Source organism: Pyrus communis, chromosome 1, assembly GCF_963583255.1.
Source record: "Pyrus communis chromosome 1, drPyrComm1.1, whole genome shotgun sequence".
NCBI lineage: Eukaryota > Viridiplantae > Streptophyta > Magnoliopsida > Rosales > Rosaceae > Pyrus > Pyrus communis.
The window spans coordinates 5,141,489-5,162,954 of NC_084803.1; the positions used below are offsets into that span (position 1 = coordinate 5,141,489).

The 21,466-nt window shown below is 35.5% G+C and overlaps 3 protein-coding genes and 1 pseudogene across 3 annotated transcripts; 1 reads left to right on the top strand and 3 right to left on the bottom strand.

Annotated features, from left to right (window-relative positions):
• Positions 1 to 254: 254 nt before the first annotated feature.
• LOC137712126 (patatin-like protein 2) lies at positions 255 to 2,821 on the bottom strand. The gene is made up of 7 exons (XM_068451271.1): positions 2,532 to 2,821; positions 1,967 to 2,148; positions 1,649 to 1,832; positions 1,354 to 1,515; positions 897 to 1,199; positions 606 to 778; positions 255 to 505 (listed from the first exon to the last, which is right to left on the bottom strand). The coding sequence occupies exons 1-7, from the start codon at positions 2,637 to 2,639 to the stop codon at positions 424 to 426; spliced, it is 1,194 nt and encodes a 397-aa protein (XP_068307372.1). The 5' UTR covers positions 2,640 to 2,821; the 3' UTR covers positions 255 to 423.
• A 9,984-nt stretch (positions 2,822 to 12,805) lies between these two features.
• Positions 12,806 to 14,615, bottom strand: LOC137715704 (patatin-like protein 2; annotated as a pseudogene).
• Positions 14,616 to 14,637: 22 nt separating this feature from the next.
• On the top strand, positions 14,638 to 15,165 carry LOC137715772 (uncharacterized mitochondrial protein AtMg00810-like). Its single transcript, XM_068455122.1, has one exon. It carries the CDS (start codon positions 14,638 to 14,640, stop codon positions 15,163 to 15,165), a length of 528 nt encoding a protein of 175 aa, XP_068311223.1.
• A 2,998-nt stretch (positions 15,166 to 18,163) lies between these two features.
• LOC137710939 (patatin-like protein 2) lies at positions 18,164 to 20,718 on the bottom strand. The gene is made up of 7 exons (XM_068450110.1): positions 20,481 to 20,718; positions 19,917 to 20,098; positions 19,627 to 19,810; positions 19,332 to 19,493; positions 18,875 to 19,177; positions 18,584 to 18,756; positions 18,164 to 18,483 (listed from the first exon to the last, which is right to left on the bottom strand). Exons 1-7 carry the CDS (start codon positions 20,586 to 20,588, stop codon positions 18,402 to 18,404), a joined length of 1,194 nt encoding a protein of 397 aa, XP_068306211.1. The 5' UTR covers positions 20,589 to 20,718; the 3' UTR covers positions 18,164 to 18,401.
• Positions 20,719 to 21,466: the final 748 nt, after the last annotated feature.

The following is a 21,466-nucleotide window of genomic DNA, read 5'->3' on the forward strand; positions in this document are numbered from 1 at the left end:
TTCATCCGAGCTCCAGTTCAATCCCACATCATCCAAACTCACTTTACTCGAAGCCATGACCAATTGGCTGACCTATTCACAAGGGCAACATATACACCATTACTACCATGACTATTAAATGAATACACTTGAGCTCTATTTACCCCAAATAGAATACTAATAACAGAAATTTACAAGTAAGAAAATCAAAGCTTAATTTTATTGATAATTGAACAACAAATAAAAGAAAGAATGTATATGTTATAAATCTGTTACAGTGATATCCCAACTGGGATTAATCGAACACGAACAAATATTAAAAGAATGGAGTCTGATGGCATTTGCCCACGTACTCTTGAACCATCAATAACTTTTTACAATTTACAAATCCAAACACTACTAAATTAAAGAATCATGACTTCATCAATCATAGGGTAATATATATCAGTAGGTATTTCCAGCAGGCTCATTAGTTGACCTGCTTGCTTGGCGAAGCAGTTTCTCTTCGGAGAGAAGTTTAGCAAACCTGAAATCATAATTAATTAAGTTCCAAATTTTCATTAATAAATAATCATTACAATATATACATGTGTATTATATATGTGAATAATAATTATGTTATGTACCTTGTAAGAGCCTCTGCATTAGTCTCATGCTTAGAAGCCTCAAACCTGCCACTGTCCAAATTAACCCTGGAAACTGGTTGTTTCAATAACCCTTCACCAACTTTCACAAGATTGGCCAAATTTTTCTTTGTTGCTACATCTACAGAAGATATTGTCCCGTGAAGGGTATCATCCTGCATTTGTTTCCACGAAGGGTATCAGAAATGTTGTTTTGTGTGTCTAAACCATATTACTAGACAAATTAGACTAGCAGCCATGGATAAAATACATTTCAGATGATGATTTCATTACCTGAATTCGAAGATAGTTTTCTTCAGAATTAAAGGCTTGAAAAACGCCAGAAAGGTGAAGATCAACCATATCGGCGCTTGCTTGACTGAAAACGTCAATGATCGGGGTGGAACCACCACTGGTTAACCAATTCAAGAGGCCCCATTTGGCTGCAGCAGATGCATGGTATTCCCGTTCAGCTTTTGATGAGCCAGTTCCTAATGATATTACTAGAAATCGTCCATAGTCCACACGTTTTACAGGAATGATATCTGAATTCTCCTTCTCTATTTCGTTTACCACTTCACAAATAGCAACAAATGTCTGCAAGGTAAAAAATGTTTATGCTATTTTCTAATTAAACCAAGTTTATTATAAATGAAATCTTAGATATACAGTACAACATTCTCTTGTCTGCAATCTATAATAAAAATAATATAACAGAAAATAGGGGTTTGAATCGTGCTATAATATTTACCGGATTATTTGCAGCCACGCCGCCATCTATAAGGTTATATTCTCTAACTGTTCCTGCAGCATACTTGGTTTCAAAATAATGAGCTGGAAGGTAAGTTGGTGCTGCTGAGGTTGCAATGCATATGTCAGAGAGTAAGGCATCGGTGCACGGCTTCTTTTCCACCTGGTAAAAAACCACATAAATGCCCATGCGTATTAGATATCAACTACATATTTTTAGTAATTTTCTGAACTATTTCTTTGGAGATGATGAAGAAGTGAAATTTCCAGATAGAAGAAGGTGATCAAGTACAAACCCTGCAGCTGGAGAAGACAACTGGCTGGAGATTCCGAATGTCGAATGTGGGAATGACAACATTAGTCAATGTGTTGTGCAACTTGTTGTTGCCTAATTTTTGCCTGATCAAGCCATGCAGATACTTGCCGTTGTATTTTGGTCCTGTTAGAGCTTTCATAATCTTTCTTGTATACGGAAACCAACTGTAAACAGAAGTAATATATTGACTATAAAGAATCTTAACCATATACAATAGCAATATAGTAACAAAATAATAAATTTGAAATTTAACATGTAATCCACAAATTTGAAATTTAACTTGTTGTAAAAGCATTACATCTTTTGGGGGAAGATTTTAGGGCATTCACTTAGGTAGAAGTCCTTAAGATCTTTGGCAGCAAACAGTGGGCGGTCATTCTCGTTTGGGGTTGTGAGCATGGCCGTCACAAGACCACCAGTGCTTGTTCCTGCGATCACATCGAAGTAGTCGGCAATTCTTGCATCCTCACCGTCTAGCTTCTGCAAACATTAATCTCAATTTACTACTTTTAAAAAAAAAATATTATTATTGAGGGGAGGAGAAAGATTCGAAACTATTACAATACGTTAGGAAAGAAGAAGTTTTAGGACCTAAGGCACATGGAAACCAGACACCTACCTACTACTTGATAATACATGACATTGAACTACGTATTAACTAGTGTATTACGCATGACCGACGTTGATTAAACTATATGTAACTATAATTTTGTTACACGCAAATGTGGAATGACATGGTGTGTATGCATTCACATATTTGCAAAATTAACCTAATCCGGGAGGGGAACTTGAGACCTCTTCGGACAAAGTTGGAGATAAGTACATGACCAACAAAGTTAACATAATATTGTTAATCACATTACCTGAAGTTCAGATTCAAGAAAACCAAGGATGGTGGCTGGAATAAGGCCTCTTATCCCGCCACCGTCGATGCTGAGAACTGTGATGAGCTTTCTACTGGTTGTTTCCATTAGACAGTTTGAGAAAGGGAGAGGGAGATAGAGCCTGAACAATTGATAAGCTAGAGTTCTTAATTTGGTTGTGATTTCTCCTTGAGAGTAGTTGGTATTTATAGACTTGAGCTTGGTAGCTTGCTTGCGCGAATACGTATACCATTGGTTTTCCAGGAAAGAACCTCTCGCCTTAGATAGTTCATTTCCAACATGGTCACTAACATATTAAACTCATGCTGAAGGCTTTAAGCTCATCCTCCACCTCAGCCCAGCTCCCTAATTAATCCAGAAATTTAGAGGCCAATTAACTGAGTTTGAATCATACTTAAATATAGGGAATGAATTTCGCATACAATTTTTTCTCCTTTTGCACACCCCATTAATTTCTTTCTACTAATTCTCCTTTATTTTATTTAATTGAAGTCCCAAAAATATAAAAACAGGAATATCCATGCAAAGAAAATATAGTGTGAAAATTATTTCTCTAATTATAAAACTCAGACTAATGTATACTAGTCTTATAAACGTGAGAATTTCAAAACGTAATACAAAAATTATTAATTTAGCAAGCTTCTATGATCATAATCCTCGAGGCTCTTCCGTACAGGATTTAAACATGAATGGTTCTTCGTGCTAGTTGCATATCCGCTAGTGGCCAAGTAGTGGTCCCTTCAAAATTTATACATATCCCCATGTCAGCATATGCATACATGTGGGAATATATAATATAACTAGTTTTATTATTCATGTCCTCGTGCCGTCTTATTTATTCGTTCAATTCAAACAACAGAAAAAACGTCACCCGTATTACTGTTGCGTCAACCAAATGGTCCATGGCCCCAAAAGCCAATTCAACAATCAGCTTGATACATAGGACGACATGTAATCGATGGTTTTATCCAATCATACTATATTTATTTATTTAAGGTGAGATGAATTATCTCTCTTCGTTTGCAAGTTTTGAATCACCCTCTCGCTGTTGAATTAGGACTTTCATCTCCTTATGTTTTTATTTTTATTTTTTTTACTTTCACAAGAATTAAAATTAACCAAATGTCCGGTATGTTGTGAAAGGGAGAGACAATATTTATTTTAGTTTCGAAAAACAATGGCTTGAAGTTTGAACTGCTATAATCTCCAAACAGTAAATTTGAGTCTAAAAAGGAATGCACACTATCTTGCCTAACCCAACATCAGCGAAAAGTTTTGGAAAGTTTCTTTTTAATTTTTTATTTATTTTTTATATTGAGACACATACATACAATTTATTATGACATTTTTGGCTCTTACATGTAATGCATTCTTTCTTAAATGGAAACGTGGAAACATTTATTGTATAGTGTAAGAATGAAATTCATAATCAACTAAAAATCCTTATCTGGATTAGAACCGCGATTCGTTGAGCAATCTTTTGAGTATCTACATTTGTCCTTGTATCATGACAACTCCATAGCAAAAACAAATGATCTTCTACTCTCTTTCACTCATCTTATCACAACTCTATTCAATGGGGCTAGAAGAGTTATTTCTGGGTGCCAAATGTGAGAGCAATGACCCTTGTTATATGGTAATAGAGGTAGAATCCGAGTAGGGAACTTCCCATCCTGTAATTCTACTCAAACAAGACTTTATTGCCTAAACTTTAGATTCGTATCTAATTAGGTTTACTAATCGTATCAAGACTTCTATAGTTATAAAAACCTAGTACTACACTCTCCTCATTAGCGTATAAGTATTATTAAAATCAATCTCTGCAATCCTTAATCTATAAGAGACGTTACATACAAGTGTTCAGCTCTAATATAGTCTTACATATAAACATCATAACTAGAACCCTTCATTTTCATATCTAGAAAAATTCTTTCAATTTAAAGACCGTTTAGTCATTCATAAGTGTCGAACAAATCAATGGTTATGGTGATAATTAAGCAACGTACTTATGATAAACGATCAATTTGTATGATCTATATATATAGATGCTAACAGTCTTCAAAATGAATGATTTTTTTCTAAGATGATCTTTAGATAATGATTATCAAACAGAATGGTGTATATGTCATCATGATTATCAAAGATGATATTTGTATGATCTATAGATAATGATGTATATGTCATCATGTATGGAGGAGTGGCTTGATGTAAACTAGAAGAATTGAGAGACGTTCAATGAAGGTTATTTGTTGTTGCATATCCCGAAAGTTAAGGTTTTTTATTTTTCGGCTTGTTGGAGTTAACAAAGCTTTAGTATGGTATGCCAATTTTGGACCCACATAACACACATACGCTTTTGAGTTGATGTGCAGTCAAACTACAACAAACATCGTAATCATGCTATTTTTTCCACTTCACGCTAATCCATATATTTAAGGTCTGTGTTCTGCCACAAAATAAAAGGTGATTACCGTGATTTGCACTGAATTAAGAAGTTTGAAAATGTCAAAAATAAATAAAAATAAAAGAAGAAGAAAGAAAAAGCTGTGTGTGGGAGTTCAGGAAATTAATTCCAAAATCTCATCATTTCACTCTGCATATTCGGTTTAATATCCTCCAAATATATACGTAATGATGCGTGACTAGGATGCCTGCTTCTTGTAATCGTATTTTTGATACTCTTGCGTACATGATGAAGAACTATAGTGTGGAGCCAAAAGTGTTCAAAATATGTATTTATTCAAAACCTATTTCATTCATCCTCATCAAATCCTTCTCACAAGGTAACCTCCAAATATTCATTCAAAATAGGATTAATTAATTGATTTTCTAATTAATCGATTAATTTTCTAATTAATTGAAAAATATTATAATTACACCCTAAAACCACTAAATGTGGCCGGTTCCCACCTCTCCAAAGGGGGCCGGCCACACCCCTATAAATACCACTCCATTTTTCCAAAAAACCTAAGTAGAATCCTCTTGCAAAATTCTCTAAATTCTCCAAACACTTTTCTCTGAAAAATTCTAACTTTGGTTTCGGAGGTTCTTTGGCCAAACCCCCCCCCCTCCAAAATTCATCGTGGGCGCATGAGGCTCTTAGCCTTGACCTAAGTTGTTAATTGTCACTACTACAATATTAGCTTTAGGTGGTGGATGATGGTGGCGGATATTAGAAAAATCATGTTGGATAAAATATATCCGACACATCATTTAATTAGTGACGGATATTAGAAAAATCATGTCGGTTATATCTTACATAAAGTCCTGGCGGATATTTAATGGCTGATATAAAAAAATCATGTCGGATATTTAATATTTTTTAAGATTCTGGCGGTTTTGAAGTTAATTGTGGCAGTTATAACCGACAGAAATTGACTATTTTATTATTTTACTTTCTAGCGGTTATTATTTTAGTATTCTGGCGGTTATAACCGACATAAATGAAAATTTTATTATTTTAATATGTTATATTGATTAAAAATAAATAAATAAATAAACACATATTTAAAATTATTTTTTTCACTCATGACCCTAAAGTCTAATGAACCCAATTCCCACGAGCCATAAATTTTCTGAGAGAATAATAACAACAGACTACAATCTGAAGCTCTATCATTTTTGTAATAAGGATTATGCTCCTTAACAAGCAAGCAACAAGATACAACGAAATTCAAACAATTTTTTTCAATGCGTCACAAATCACATTGTCTGGCACATAAACACACATGAACATTTGGTGTACTCTATCATGTCTGATTGTATTATTTTAAAATGTTATATTGATTAAAAATAAATAAATAAACACATGTTTTAAACATTTTTTTTTTTCACTCATGGCCCTGTCGAATATAACCGACATGAACAAAGCAAGATTTTGGACGACCGCCAGAATAATCTCTGAATGTTTTTTTTATGCGATTTTTTACACATGCTATCTCGGAGTATATACAAATATATATGACGGTTGGATCGTTGAAACTAATTTCGTAGAATGCATATCCTATCAAATTGATAGATTTAGCAAACACTTAAGAGTTAATGTTATACTTCCAATAAGTATAAAATAAGATTTATCCACTAGTGTAAATATTTTAAATTGAAGATTGAATTTATTCATTACATTCTTATAGGGTCGAGGAGTGTAGCTGTAAAAAATCATCAAGATCGGAGTTAAAATAACCGTTAATTTGTGATTTTTCGTTTATAACCGTTGAAAACTTTTGTTCTGTTACCTAATCTCTGAATGTTTGTTTTTTGTGATTTTTTACGTATGCGATCTCGGAGTGTGTACAAACAAGTTTGATGGTTAGATCATTGAAAAAGTTTCGTAGAATGTTTATCGTGTCAAAACGGTAGATTAAATAAACACTTAAGAGTTAATGTTATACTTCCATTAAGTATAAAATAAGATTTTGTGGTATCCACTAGAGTAAATATTTTAAATTGAAGATCAAATTTATTCATTGCATTCTTATAGGGTCAAGGAGTGTAGCTGTAAAAAAATCATTAAAATCGGAGCTAAAATAACCGTTAAATTATGATTTTTCGTTTATAACCGTCGAAAACTTTTGTTCCGTTACGTAATCTCTGAATATTTTTTTTTTACAATTTTTTACGTATGCAATCTCGGAGTGTGTACAAATAAGTTTTACGGTTGGATCATTGAAAAAAGTTTCGTAGAATGCATATCACGTTAAAACGGTAGATTAAACAAACACTTAAGAGTTAATATTATACTTTCATCAAGTATAAAGTAAGATTTGTGGTATCCACTAGTGTAAATATTTTAAATTAAAGATCAAATTAATTCATTGCATTCTTATAGGGTCAAGGAGTGCAGCTGTAAAAAATCATTAAAATCGGAGTCAAAATAACCGTTAAATTGTGATTTTTCGTTTATAACCATCGAAAATTTTTGTTCCGTTATGTAATCTTTGAATGTTTGTTTTTTACAATTTTTTACGTATGCAATCTCATAGTGTGTACAAATAAGTTTGACGGTTGGATCATTGAAAAAAGTTTCGTAGAATGTATATCACGTCAAAACGGTAGATTAAACAAACACTTAGAGTTAATATTATACTTCCATCAATTATAAAGTAAGACTTGTGGTATTCACTAGTGTAAATATTTTAAATTGAAGATCAAATTTATTCATTGCATTCTTATAGGTCGAGGTGTGTAGATATAAAAAAAAATCATTAAAATTGGAGCTAAAATAACCGTTAAATTGTGATTTTTCGTTTATAACCGTAAAAAACTTTTGTCCCATTACGTAATCTTTGAATGTTTGTTTTTTACGATTTTTTACATATGCGATCTTGTAGTATCTACAAACAAGTTTGATGGTTCGATCATTGAAACTAGTTTCGTAGAATGCATATCTCCGTTAAATTTGCCTAAATTTGTAAGTGGAAAAAGTAATTTGTGCTAAATTTTTATTTATATTTTTCAAGTATTGATTAGATAATATTTAGTTTGTGTGATGACATTTTCAGTGTACAATTATCTTTTTGTTTCTTTATTGCATATTTTACATGGATTATTATCTATTAAACCAAACAATTATTTATTTAATTTTTAAAAATGTATTCTATTTAAATACATATTATTTATTAAACCAAACAATTATTATTTTATTTCTTAAAATCGTAACAAAATTTTGGGGGGATTTTTGCCGCCTTTTTTTCTGTCGGTTATAACCGACAGTAATTAAAATGTTTCCGTAGATTTTATATTTTAAAAAAATGTTTCTGTCGGTTTTAACCGACATTAATTAAATTTTCCAGAATAAAATGGCGCTCTCATTTTACTCACTACAAAACTCTCTCTCCTCCCTCGCATTCACCCCCCAAAACCCCCTCTCTCTCTCTGAGTCTCCAACCCAAAACCTTGGGAATTCAAACAGCGCCAGCCATGGCGGACAAGGAGAACTGCCTGCGTGTCACGAGGTCGATGAAGAGAAGGCCCGAGGTTGCAGTGACCCCGGAGTAGCCGGCCACCAAAAAACGCGTGGTGTTGGGAGAGCTCCTGAATGCTGTCGTTCTGGAGAATAAAATGTCTGGGGCGGAGAAGCAGATCCAGAAACGCGGCTCTAGAGGCAAGGCAAAGAAAGTAGTGCCCTTGATCAAAACGATACAGCAGCCGGAGGCGGTCAAGATGACACCCCCCGATCCTGATATTCCCCAAATACCTCGATAGGCACGTGCTGGCCGATACCCGAGGGTGACGAAAGCCATTAATTGATACAAAAGCTAAGAATGAGAAATAAATAAGGGTTATAAATTGAAATACAATGAATTAACAATTTAGGAACGTGTTCAGAGCATACAGCTAATTAGAACACTAAAAGAAATAATATAAAATTGAATGAATAAAGGAGTGGGTCCTACACCGAGACGGCTTGAAGATGCTGATGTTGAAGTGCCTTGACGCCAAAATTGTTTGCCTCGATTCTAAGACCTGAATGGGGGCACAAAATAAATGTGAGTGGACCAAGTTTATATATATACATAATACGAAAACAGTTGTGAACATACTAACCCCCCAAGTTTTAATAATGAAAACTACTAGCATAATAAGTGATAGGTTTACTAAAAACCCTAGCATGCCAAAAACATCTCAAAAGACATATCGCGGAAAAACATCGCAAAAATCAAAATATCAATCATCTCACAGATCGTCTCGTAAGCGTGGTGTGCTGCTAGTAAGATCACTGAATAAATATAACTCCCGGCCCTATGCCAGCACCGTGGTCTCTGCGCCCATAGCCAGAGATTACCAACTCCCGGCCCAATGCCTGCTCCGTGTCCCTTAGCCCGTAGCTAGGGATTATTTCTCCCGGCCTAATTGCTAACATCAGATCCTCGCCCCAGGCGGCATAGTGTCCTCTAGGTACGCACAAATAGTTACGCCTCTCATAAATAACCACTTCATAATATAAAGTCATCTATCGTCTATACTATAAAGAGGGGTTTCTAAACATGTTCTAGCATCCTATCGTCATCTATCAGATAGTCTACCAGTTCATGGTTTTTATAGAAAATACGATATATTAAAATATAGCTCAATATAGGCCAACAATTAATTCCTTGCAAAATAACGAGACGATAATCAACATTTCAATAAACATGCTTAACATAAAATCAATCCATAAACTCGTAAGGCATGCTTTTCATTTATGCAATTAAACTATGAAATCATGTAATTTTAGAAGGGGTTCACTCACAGTACTCAGCTGCCGAAGAGCCACGCAATTAGCAAAGACGGAAACGCCACAATTAATTGCCTCTAAGCACATAAAGGGTACATTTAGTCAAACTCTACTCAAACGACTTATTTTGGAAAAACAGACATCGCAAAAAGGTTCAGGACTTCGAAATTAGCCTAAGAGGGTCTCGAACGAAAACTCGAAAAAGTCAACAAAAAGTCAACGTTGACTGTTGACCAGTCAAAGTCAAAGTCAACGGGTCAAATAGTCAAACCGGGTCAAAGGGTCTTGGGCTTAGGGTTTGGATCTGGATTAGGGCTTAGGTCCTAAAGCCCAAGGGTTTAGGGTTTTGCTACACGGGTCGAAGGCCCTTGTTTTCCCAAAGCCCAAAGGCCTGCTTTGAAAGGGTTTAGGGGGATCGGGCTCAAGCCCTTAACAGAAAGTGGCCCAAATGGCCTATTTGGTTTAAAAGAATTAACTAAAACTAAAATAAAAAGGAAATGGGTTTGGGTTGGGCTCGGCAGGAAAGGCCCAAAGGCCTTGGGTTTGGTGGGTCACCGAATTCCAAGAAAGGAGAAGGCCGGATTTCTGCTGGAGAATTCCTAAGCTCTGATGAAGCTCAAAACTCAACCAAAAGATGTCATTCAATATATCAAATTAAAGCCCCGAAGGTAAGGAATTAAAATATACCCTTGGTTCTTGTCATCGTGGCCGGAGTTGGCCGGAAAACGGCCTGGAAGCCACGGGTGTCTGCTGGAAACTGGGCAAAATACAAATGGATATAACTTCTTCAATACTCAACGAAATTGGGTGAAACAAAAAGGAAAGTTGTATTACTCGACAAGACGAAGAGATTGATACCTTTCATGCCTGCCAATTAGCCGTTATTTGGCCGGAAATTGCCTCGAAAGGGGCGGTGCTCGCCGGAAAACTGAGAAAGTATCCCCAAATTGGTTCTTCTTGGTTTTGACGTCCAAAGCAAGTACAAAGGGGTTAGTTTGCAACCAGTGACGAGGGAAAGATGATCAAAAGGGTTTAGAACTTACCATCGTGACTGGAATTTGAGAAAATACTTTGAGGCTCATCCTCCATACCGGAGCTCGGTAACTCTTTTGCCTTCATCGAGTTTCAATGATGCCGAAAAGGAGCTCAAGGATGGTGGTGTTGTTTGTTGGTGAGAAAAGCCCTCAGAGGGGACTGAGATGGAGAGAGCTGAGAGGGAGAGAAAGTTAAGGGAGGGTGAGACAGAAAGTGACAGAGAGACAGCGAGAGTGAGAGAGACATGCAGATCGGGAAAAGAGAAAGAGAATGGGAGTTGGGTGTTTGCCACGTGGCAGCGTGGGGGAGAAGAGAAATCGAGATAAAGGTCCGAATTAGATTAGGATAAGGGACCAAAAAGAAATTTTCAAAAACCTTTTAGGGAAAATATGAAATTTACAAAATAATTGGGGTGGGGTGTAACACAAGGACGTTGATGCGGTGTTGGATGACCACCAAATGTGTGCCCTGTATGCTCGTGACATTTATGAGTATCTTCAGAAGCTCGAGGTAAAGGGTTATCGAATTGTAGCTTTCTTTTTAAAATTAGAATTTATTGGAAAAATGGGAGCTGGGTTTTGTTGATTTTTGGGTTCTTAGTTTATCTGTGGGTTCTGGTTGCATTGAAATTTGAATTAGGGATAAAGGCTAAAGCTTTCTGGTGATTAGTTTATGTCATTTTTTCTTAGCCAAAGATTAAGCTATATATAGGAACTTCTGGAGTATCTGTAGTCTGGGCTTGGTTTGAAGTGGAATTTACTGGAAAATTGGAGGCGTGTTTTGTTAATGTTTGGGCTTTAAATTTTCTAGCGGTTCTTCTGGTTACTCTGAAATTTGAATTAAGGATAAAGGCTGAAGCTTTCTGGTGATAGTTTATGCAACTTTTGATTAGCAAAAAGTTTGACGCTTAATTTAGCAGGTCTCGTAGTCTCTGTATTTTGTTTTGGTTTGAATTGGAATTTGGAGGTTATTTTGGGTTTTGGGGCATCTGGGCTAATGGTGATGATGGGTTAATATTCAGGCGGATGAAGATCGAAGACCTTAACCCGATTACATGACAAAGATTCAAAAGGATGTAATTGCCAATATGAGAGGAGTCTTAGTGGACTGGTTGGTTGATGTTGCAGAGGAATATAAACTCCTTTCTAACACTCTTTTCCTCACCGTTATGTATATTGATAGATTCCTATCTATGAATGTTCTCAACCGGAAGAGGCTTCAGTTACTTGGTGTTTCTTCGATGCTCATTGTCTCTCTGGGATGTGATTATGCTATTTGATGTTGAGGGTCAGTTCATGTGAAAGTGCAGTGAATATGGAAGGATATGGAAAATGCAAAAAGTGGTTTATATTTTTTATTATTATTAATATATTTTCTGTTGGTTTTAATCGACAGAAATGCTCTTCTTTATTTATTATTAATAAATTCTCTGTCGGATATGTTCGACATAATTTTTGTCGATTTTAACCGACAGAAATGCTCGGATTTATTTATTATTAATATATTCTCTGTCGGTTATATCCGACACAATTTCTGTCAGTTTTAGAGTATCTTCTGTCGGAAAATTCATTTCCTGACACTGGCAATTCTGTCGCTTATTATATCTGCCACTGCATGCATTTTTTGTCGGATTTTGCTTAAAATCCGACAGTAATATACGTCTTTTGTCGGTTTTTGGACCGCCAATTATAGATAATTTTGTAGTAGTGTGTTTTTGTAGGTGCATTTTCGTCAGACTGTAGTCCATGTTTTTTAAATAAAAGCTTAATTTTATTGAGGAACCAACAAACAAGCAACAAATTAACAAAAAGAATGAATATATCGAATACATAGAGATCTATTAGAGTGATATCCCCACAGGATTTATTCGAACACAAACAAATATTGAAAGAGTGAAGTATATATGGTGGCCATTTGCCCCCATACCCTCGAACTATCAATAATTTATTGTAATTTACATTTCCAAACAGTATAACTTAAAGAATTACGACTTGTTATCGTCTTAGGTAACAATCAACCAGTAAATACTTTCAGCATGCCCGTTGGTTGACCCTGCTTGGCGACTCTCTCTTTCGAGAGTAGCTTAGCAAACCTGAAAATTCTAGTTAATTATATGGTTAATTAAGTTACAACTTCCCACTGATCATCATTTACATAAACAAATCTGCAAGTTTAACGATAAATGTTTTACCTTATAAGAGCCTCTACATTTGTCTCATGATTAGAAGCCTCAAATTTACCGTTGTCCAAATTAAGCCGAGAAACTTGTTTCAATAACCCTTCACCAACTTTCACAAGATTGGCCAAATTCCTCTTTGTGGCTATATCCACAGAAGATATGGTCCCATGAAGGGTATCATTCTACGTTCGATATTGTTGTGCTTTGAAAAAAAACTGTTTCTGCTGTGCTGTGAGAATAAGCTCATTTTTGCTGCTTCACGTTTTCAGTTTTTTTTCATCCAAAACTATGAAAATGAGTTGTTTTTAAGTATTTACCAAACACATTCTTTAGGTTAGTTTTTTTTTTATACCCACTTTTTATAAATGCATTTCGTATGACAAGTTCACTACCTGAATTCTAAGATGGTTTTTTTTTTTTTTTTTTTTTCTCCTTCAGAATGAAAGGCTTGGAAAACTCCAGAAAGGTGAAGATCAACCATGTCTCTACGCTTGCTTGACTGAAAACATCAATAATTGGAATGGAGCCACCGCTGGTTAACCAATTCAACAGGCCCCATTTTGCTGCTGAACGTGCATGGTAATTCAGTTCAGCTTTTGATGAGCCAGTTCCTAATGACATCACTAGAAATCTCCCATAGTCCACAGGTTTCACGGGAAAGACGTCTTCTTTATTTCGTTTGTCATTTCACAAACAGCAAGTAAAGTCTGCACCACAAAGTATTTTAAGTGTTTAAGTTATTCTAAACGCTAAGTTTACTTTTAAAAGCAACGGTGTAGATTGAGAGTCTCTGGCAATATATATAACTCCTCCTCTAATATTATACATACCGGATTATTTGTAGCCACGTCGCCATCTATAAGGTTGAATTCTTTATCTTTGCCTGCAGCGTCCTTGGTTTTAAAATAATGAGTTGGAAGATAAGTTGGTGCTGCTGAGGTTGCAATGCATATGTCAAAGAGTAAGGCATCGTAGGTTGGCTTCCTTTTCACCTAACAATCAAAATAATGAGCATATCATATTATATTACAACCATATAAGTAATTTGATTAAATAATTTTTGGACATGAACAAATTTTACAGTGCTTCCACATATAATTCTGGCATATACTAAAAAATTTAGAAATAGTGAATATATCATAAAGAAGGTGAAGTACCCTATGGTTGGAGAAGACGGTTGGATGGAGATTCTTGATGTCAAACGTGGGAATGACAACATTAGTCAATGTGTCGTGCAGTTTTTTGTTGCCCAGTTTTTCTCTGATCAAGCTATGCAGATATTTTCCTTTGTATTTTGGTCCTGCTAGAGATTTGATAATCTTTATCGTATAACGAAAAATTGGCCTGTCTTCCAACTTGATGTGAAATCGGCCTTCCTTAATGGTGAACTACTTGAGCAAGTCTACATTAAGCAGCCTCCTGGTTATGTGATAAAAGGTAATGAACATAAGGTTTACAGACTGAAGAAGGCGTTATATGGACTGAAGCAGACACCTCAAGCCTGGTACAGTTGTATAGAATCACACTTTGAAAAGGCAGGTTTCAGCAAATGTCCATATGAGCACACTCTATTCATCAAGTCTGGAGAAGGAGGTAAAATCCTGATAGTTTGCTTATATGTTGAAGATCTCATTTTCACGGCCAATGATGAGGCTATGTTTGTTGATTTTAAGAATTCTATGATAGCTGAATTTGACATGACTGATCTGGGAAAGATGAAATATTTTCTTGGTATAGAAGTAATGCAAACAACCACTGGATTTTTTATTAGGCAACAGAAATATGTTCAGGAGGTTTTGGAGAGGTTTCACATGGAGAATTGTAATCCAGTTGGGACTCCAACTAAACCGGGATTGAAGCTCACAAGTGATCTTGATGGAGAGAGGGTTGATAGTACTTACTTCAAACAAATTGTTGGAAGTTTAATGTACTTGATAGCCACTCAGCCCGATATTATGTATGCAGTGTGTCTGATTAGCAGGTATATGGAAAGACCAACGGAGCTCCATCTTAGAGTTGCTAAAAGAGTGTTTCATTACTTGAAGGGAACAACAGATTTCTACAAGAAAAATGGAGGATCTATTTTGACTGGTTTCACTAACAGCGATTATGTTGGTGATTTAGATGATAGGCGGAGTACATCTGGCCATGTGTTTATGATGGGTTCAGGTGCCACATCATAGGCATTAAAGAAGCAACAAGTTGTTACTTTGTCCACAACTGAAGTAGAGTTCATAGCTGCAGCAACTTCTACATGTCAAGCAATTTGGTTGAGAAGGATTCTTGAAGAGTTACATTTTTATCAACATGGGCCTACTGTGATTCATTGTGATAATAGTTCAATTATCAAACTATCCAGGAATCTAGTTTTACATGGAAGAAGCAAACATATAGATGTGAGGTATCATTTTCTTCGTGATCTTACAACTGAAAAAACCATTGATTTGATTTATTGGCGAAGTGAAGACCAAGTTGCAGATATCCTGACCAAACCTCTAAAGCTGGAAGCATTTGAGAAGCTGCGTGGATTACTTGGAGTTTGTTCAAGTTCCCTTTTAAACTGATTGCGTAGATGGCATTCAGTTTAAGGGAGGGTGTTAAGATATTTAGTTGTTTGTTTTTCAATAAATTCTTGTTTGTTAGGAAGTATGTTGCTTTTACCTATTCCATAGCAGAATCCCAAATTAGTCGGAGTTGTTAGTCATGGGATTAGATGTTGCTTTATTTTCTGGCTTTCAGTTCTTAGCATTTGTATTTAATTAGACTTCAAGTCAATAAATCAGTATCGCATTCCTTTTACTCATTCTGCAGCAAACTCAGTTTTTAGTTTTACAACATGCCGGAATGAGGCCTCTAATTCCGCCCCCATCGATACTCAGAACTCTGACTATCTTTCCTAAGACTGGGGGGCGCTCTACGCTACCGCTTCTTTCCATCAGATAAGAGAGAGAGAGAGAGACAGAGACAGAGAGATTTTTGAGTTATGCTTTGAGAGAAGTCGTCTTGGTATTTATAGACTGGAACTTTCGTGCATGCGTGTTTCTGCATTGTAACCCATCTTCCAGGAAATATGCAACCTCCCTGAATTGCCGAGCTCTTCCTTCAGAAATTAGGCGAATTAAATAATGTATAGCTATATTTAATTGACTCTTTAATTATAGGTGGGACTGATAATTAATTCTAGTCTTTATAGATTGAGTAACCAAACGTTACACAACAATCCGGCAAGCTCCCATATACGATTAGAGAGATACTTGACTCCAGAAGAATTATACAGAAATTTCCACACAAATTACATCATAGCTAATTCAAGGAATTTTTGTTTATGATCAGTAACTATTTATATTATTTAACACTTTGTATAATAATCTCTATAAGGAATTTTTATTTCAGCCTCCTCCCAGACTTGTGGTCAGGGAAAGGCTTAAATGTCTATGTGAGTCTTTCCGGCCCCTAGAATAGGTGGATAACCATGGCTTGCCACCAGTTGTCCTCTTTTTTTTTTCTTTTTTTTCAAAGAAAAAAACTATAATAAATAAATAGATGGTTCGTATTACTTTTCTCAATTCCGATCATCTAGCATTATACATTTCGATGACCAAAATCTCCTACCAAACTTTATGGAGCCAATGTCCAGCTTGATGAGGCTCTTGCGTATGTAATATACTCCTGCATGCAACATTGACTTGTAAATGTTCATGTAGTGCCTCAAGGGCTTATATATAGGGTAATGTTAGGTAGACCAAATTTTTAAACCAAATTTATAAACTGAATGGTGTGTCCCAATAGTAAAATAAGTACATTAATCAACACTCAAGTAACAATCCAATTATCAACAACCATATCATTTAATTTACAAAATTAAGTTTCAAAATTTGGTCTCTCTAGCATCACCTTACCTTTATATATATGCTCATGCATAAATGGGAATAACTATTGAAATAAAATTTGGGAATAACTATTCTGAAGCAAAAAATAATCCAAAAATTTTTAGAGCTGACCCATATATTTTTACCAATGAATGACGATAATGCTCTTATTCAATTGGTGAGGCCATATTTATTACGCACACAATTCAACTTTGTTGAAGACCTAAATTGCTCGCAAGTGGCCCTTTACCATGGTGGTGGAGAGGAGTGTTACCCTTACACCACGGCGTGGGTTCAACCCCGTTGGCTTCCTAATATAACAAATCTATAGTTTGACCGAAAAAAAAAAAAAAAAAAAGACTTGAACTACTCACTACATTCTCATCAACCTCCCCAAGAAAAGTCAAACATATTAAAGATAAGATATTAATCTTATCTTTAATTAAATGAAGACCGCTCCCTCAAAAAAGTCAAGTAAGGAATCACAACCAAAATTCAATCAGAGCCGGATTTTACAAAATATTATTATTCAATAATATCTTCGTGATAATTATTTCCTACTCCATCTAATAGATGATATGGCTTGGCCAATTAGACGATGACACGTGCATTACAAACTCTACACATGTGGTGGACCCTATGATCTATAAATACAAGTCAAGTAAGGAATCACAACCAAAATTCAATCAGAGCCGGATTTTACAAAATATTATTATTCAATAATATCTTCGTGATAATTATTTCCTACTCCATCTAATAGATGATATGGCTTGGCCAATTAGACGATGACACGTGCATTACAAACTCTACACATGTGGTGGACCCTATGATCTATAAATACCTCAGTCTCCGCTAATTTATGATAAGCGAGACATCAAATTTTTGCGACTACAACCATATATTTCATTTATTCAATGTCATGCAGCCGTGTTTCATTAATTCAGTTCAACAAACAGAAAAAGCGATTGAATTTATTCCATGTCATTGTCAACCAATTGGTCTCACATATGCCACTAGGCAGTAGCCAATTCAACAATATCAGGTTGACACATAGGTTAATATGTAATTTTATCCAATAGGACTTCAAAATCTTCTTTTTAAAGAGTGTGAAGAATATCATCTCTTAGCTTGTAAATAATTAGACTCTAACACGTGCCCTAAAAAAGGTACCAAAACAGTCAGATGTTGGTTTTAAAGGCAACGTATACACCATTACTACCATGACCATCACCACTCGACCATTAAATGAATACACTTGAGCTCTATTTACCCCAAATAGAATACTATTAACAGAAATTTATAAGTAAGAAAATCAAAGCTTAATTTTATTGATAATTGAACAACAAATAAAAGAAAGAATGTATATGTTATACATCTGTTACAGTGATATCCCAACTGGGATTAATCGAACACGAACAAATATTAAAAGAATGGAGTCTGATGGCATTTGCCCACGTACTCTTGAACCATCAATAACTTTTTACAATTTACAAATCCAAACACTACTAAATTAAAGAATCATGACTTCATCAATCATAGGGTAATATATATCAGTAGGTATTTCCAGCAGGCTCATTAGTTGACCTGCTTGCTTGGCGAAACAGCTTCTCTTCGGAGAGTAGTTTAGCAAACCTGAAATCATAATTAATTAAGTTCCAAATTTGCATTAATAAATAATCATTACAATATATACATGTGGATTATATATGTGAATAATAATTATGTTATGTACCTTGTAAGAGCCTCTGCATTAGTCTCATGCTTAGAAGCCTCAAACCTGCCACTGTCCAAATTAACCCTGGAAACTGGTTGTTTCAATAACCCTTCACCAACTTTCACAAGATTGGCCAAATTTTTCTTTGTTGCTACATCTACAGAAGATACTGTCCCGTGAAGGGTATCGTCCTGCATTTGTTTCCACGAAGGGTATCAGAAATGTTGTTTTGTGTGTCTAAACCATATTACTAGACAAATTAGACTAGCAGCCATGGATAAAATACATTTCAGATGATGATTTCATTACCTGAATTCGAAGATAGTTTTCTTCAGAATTAAAGGCTTGAAAAACGCGAGAAAGGTGAAGATCAACCATATCGGCGCTTGCTTGACTGAAAACGTCAATGATTGGGGTGGAACCACCGCTGGTTAACCAATTCAAGAGACCCCATTTGGCTGCAGCAGATGCATGGTATTCCCGTTCAGCTTTTGATGAGCCAGTTCCTAATGATATTACTAGAAATCGTCCATAGTCCACACGTTTTACAGAAACGATATCTGAATTCTCCTTCTCTATTTCGTTTACCACTTCACAAATAGCAACAAATGTCTGCAAGGTAAAAAATGTTTAAGCTATTTTCTAATTAAACCAAGTTTATTATAAATGAAATCTTAGATATACAGTACAACATTCTCTTGTCTGCAATCTATAATAAAAATAATATAACAGAAAATAGGGGTTTGAATCGTGTTATAATAGTTACCGGATTATTTGCAGCCACGCCGCCATCTATAAGGTTATATTCTCTAACTGTTCCTGCAGCATACTTGGTTTCAAAATAATGAGCTGGAAGGTAAGTTGGTGCAGCTGAGGTTGCAATGCATATGTCGGAGAGTAAGGCATCGGTGCACGGCTTCTTTTCCACCTGGTAAAAAACCACATAAATGCCCATGCGTATTAGATATCAACTACATATTTTTAGTAATTTTCTGAACTATTTCTTTGGAGATGATGAAGAAGTGAAATTTCCCGATAGAAGAGGGTGATCAAGTACAAACCCCGCAGCTGGAGAAGACAACTGGCTGGAGATTCCGAATGTCGAATGTGGGAATGACAACATTAGTCAATGTGTTGTGCAACTTGTTGTTGCCTAATTTTTGCCTGATCAAGCCATGCAGATACTTGCCGTTGTATTTTGGTCCTGTTAAAGCTTTCATAATCTTTCTTGTATACGGAAACCAACTGTAAACATAAGTAATATATTGACTATAAAAAATCTTAACCATATACAATAGCAATATAGTAACAAAATAATAAATTTGAAATTTAACAGTTGTAAAAGCATTACATCTTTTGGGGGAAGATTTTAGGGCATTCACTTAGGTAGAAGTCCTTAAGATCTTTGGCAGCAAACAGTGGGCGGTTATTCTCGTTTGGGGTTGTGAGCATGGCTGTCACAAGACCACCAGTGCTTGTTCCTGCGATCACATCGAAGTAGTCGGCAATTCTTGCATCCTCACCGTCCAGCTTCTGCAAACATTAATCTCAATTTACTACTTCAAAAAAAATATATTATTATTGAGGGAAGGGGAAGGATTCGAAACTATTACAATACGATAGGAAAGAAGAAGTTTTAGGACCTAAGGCACATGGAAACCTGACACCTACCTACTACTTGATAATACATGACATTGAACTACGTATTAACTAGTGTATTACGCATGACCGACGTTGATTAAACTATATGTAACTATAATTTTGTTACACGCAAATGTGGAATGACATGGTGAGTATGCATTCACATATTTGCAAAATTAACCTATTCCGGGAGGGGAACTTGAGACCTCTTCGGACAAAGTTGGAGATAAGTACATGACCAACAAAGTTAACATAATATTGTTAATCACATTACCTGAAGTTCAGATTCAAGAAAACCAAGGATGGTGGCTGGAATAAGGCCTCTTATCCCGCCACCGTCGATGCTGAGAACTGTGATGAGCTTTCTACTGGTTATTTCCATTAGACAGTTTGAGAAAGGGAGAGGGAGATGGAGCCTGAACAATTGATAAGCTAGAGTTCTTAATTTGGTTGTGATTTCTCCTTGAGAGTAGTTGGTATTTATAGACTTGAGCTTGGTAGCTTGCTTGCGCGAATACGTATACCATTGGTTTTCCAGGAAAGAACCTCTCCCTTTAGATAGTTCATTTCCAACATGGTCACTATCATATTAAACTCATGCTGAAGGCTTTAAGCTCATCCTCCACCTCACCCCAGCTCCCTAATTAATCCAGAAATTTAGAGGACAATTAACTGAGTTTGAATCATACTTAAATATGGGGAATGAATTTCGCATACAACTTTTTCTCCTTTTGCATACCCTGTTTATTTATTTCTACTAATTCTCCTTTATTTTATTTAATTGAAGTCCCAAAAATATAAAAACAGGAATATCCATGCAAAGAAAATATAGTGTGAAAATTATTTCTCTAATTATAAAAATCAGACTAATGTATACTAGTCATATATATGTGAGAATTTCAAAACGTAATACAAAAATTATTAATTTAGCTAGCTTTTATGATCATAATCCTCGAGGCTGTTCCGTACAGGATGTAAACATGAATGGTTCTTCGTGCTAGTTGCATATCCGGCGCATGCAATATTGACCTGTTATTCAGGACCACTAGTGGCCAAGTAGTGGTCCCTCCAAAATTTATACAAATCCCGATGTCAGCGTATGCATATATGTGGGAATATATAATATAACTGGTTTTATTATTCATTTCCTCGTGCCGTCTTATTTATTCGTTCAATTCAAACAACAGAAAAAACGTCACCCGTATTACTGTTGCGTCAACCAAATGGTCCATGGCCCCAAAAGCCAATTCAACAATCAGC

Excerpts from the sequence above, each read along its gene's own strand:
- LOC137712126 (XM_068451271.1), bottom strand. The coding sequence starts at position 2,639 with ATGGAAACAACCAGTAGAAAGCTCATCACAGTTCTCAGCATCGACGGT. Across the intron at positions 1,833-1,966 it reads AAAATCTTCCCCCAAAAGAT|TTGGTTTCCGTATACAAGAA; the intron begins GTAATGCTTTTA and ends TTCTGTTTACAG. Across the intron at positions 1,516-1,648 it reads TTGTCTTCTCCAGCTGCAGG|GTGGAAAAGAAGCCGTGCAC; the intron begins GTTTGTACTTGA and ends GTTTTTTACCAG.
- LOC137715772 (XM_068455122.1), top strand. The coding sequence starts at position 14,638 with ATGTTTGTTGATTTTAAGAATTCTATGATAGCTGAATTTGACATGACT.
- LOC137710939 (XM_068450110.1), bottom strand. The coding sequence starts at position 20,588 with ATGGAAATAACCAGTAGAAAGCTCATCACAGTTCTCAGCATCGACGGT. Across the intron at positions 19,811-19,916 it reads AAAATCTTCCCCCAAAAGAT|TTGGTTTCCGTATACAAGAA; the intron begins GTAATGCTTTTA and ends TTATGTTTACAG. Across the intron at positions 19,494-19,626 it reads TTGTCTTCTCCAGCTGCGGG|GTGGAAAAGAAGCCGTGCAC; the intron begins GTTTGTACTTGA and ends GTTTTTTACCAG.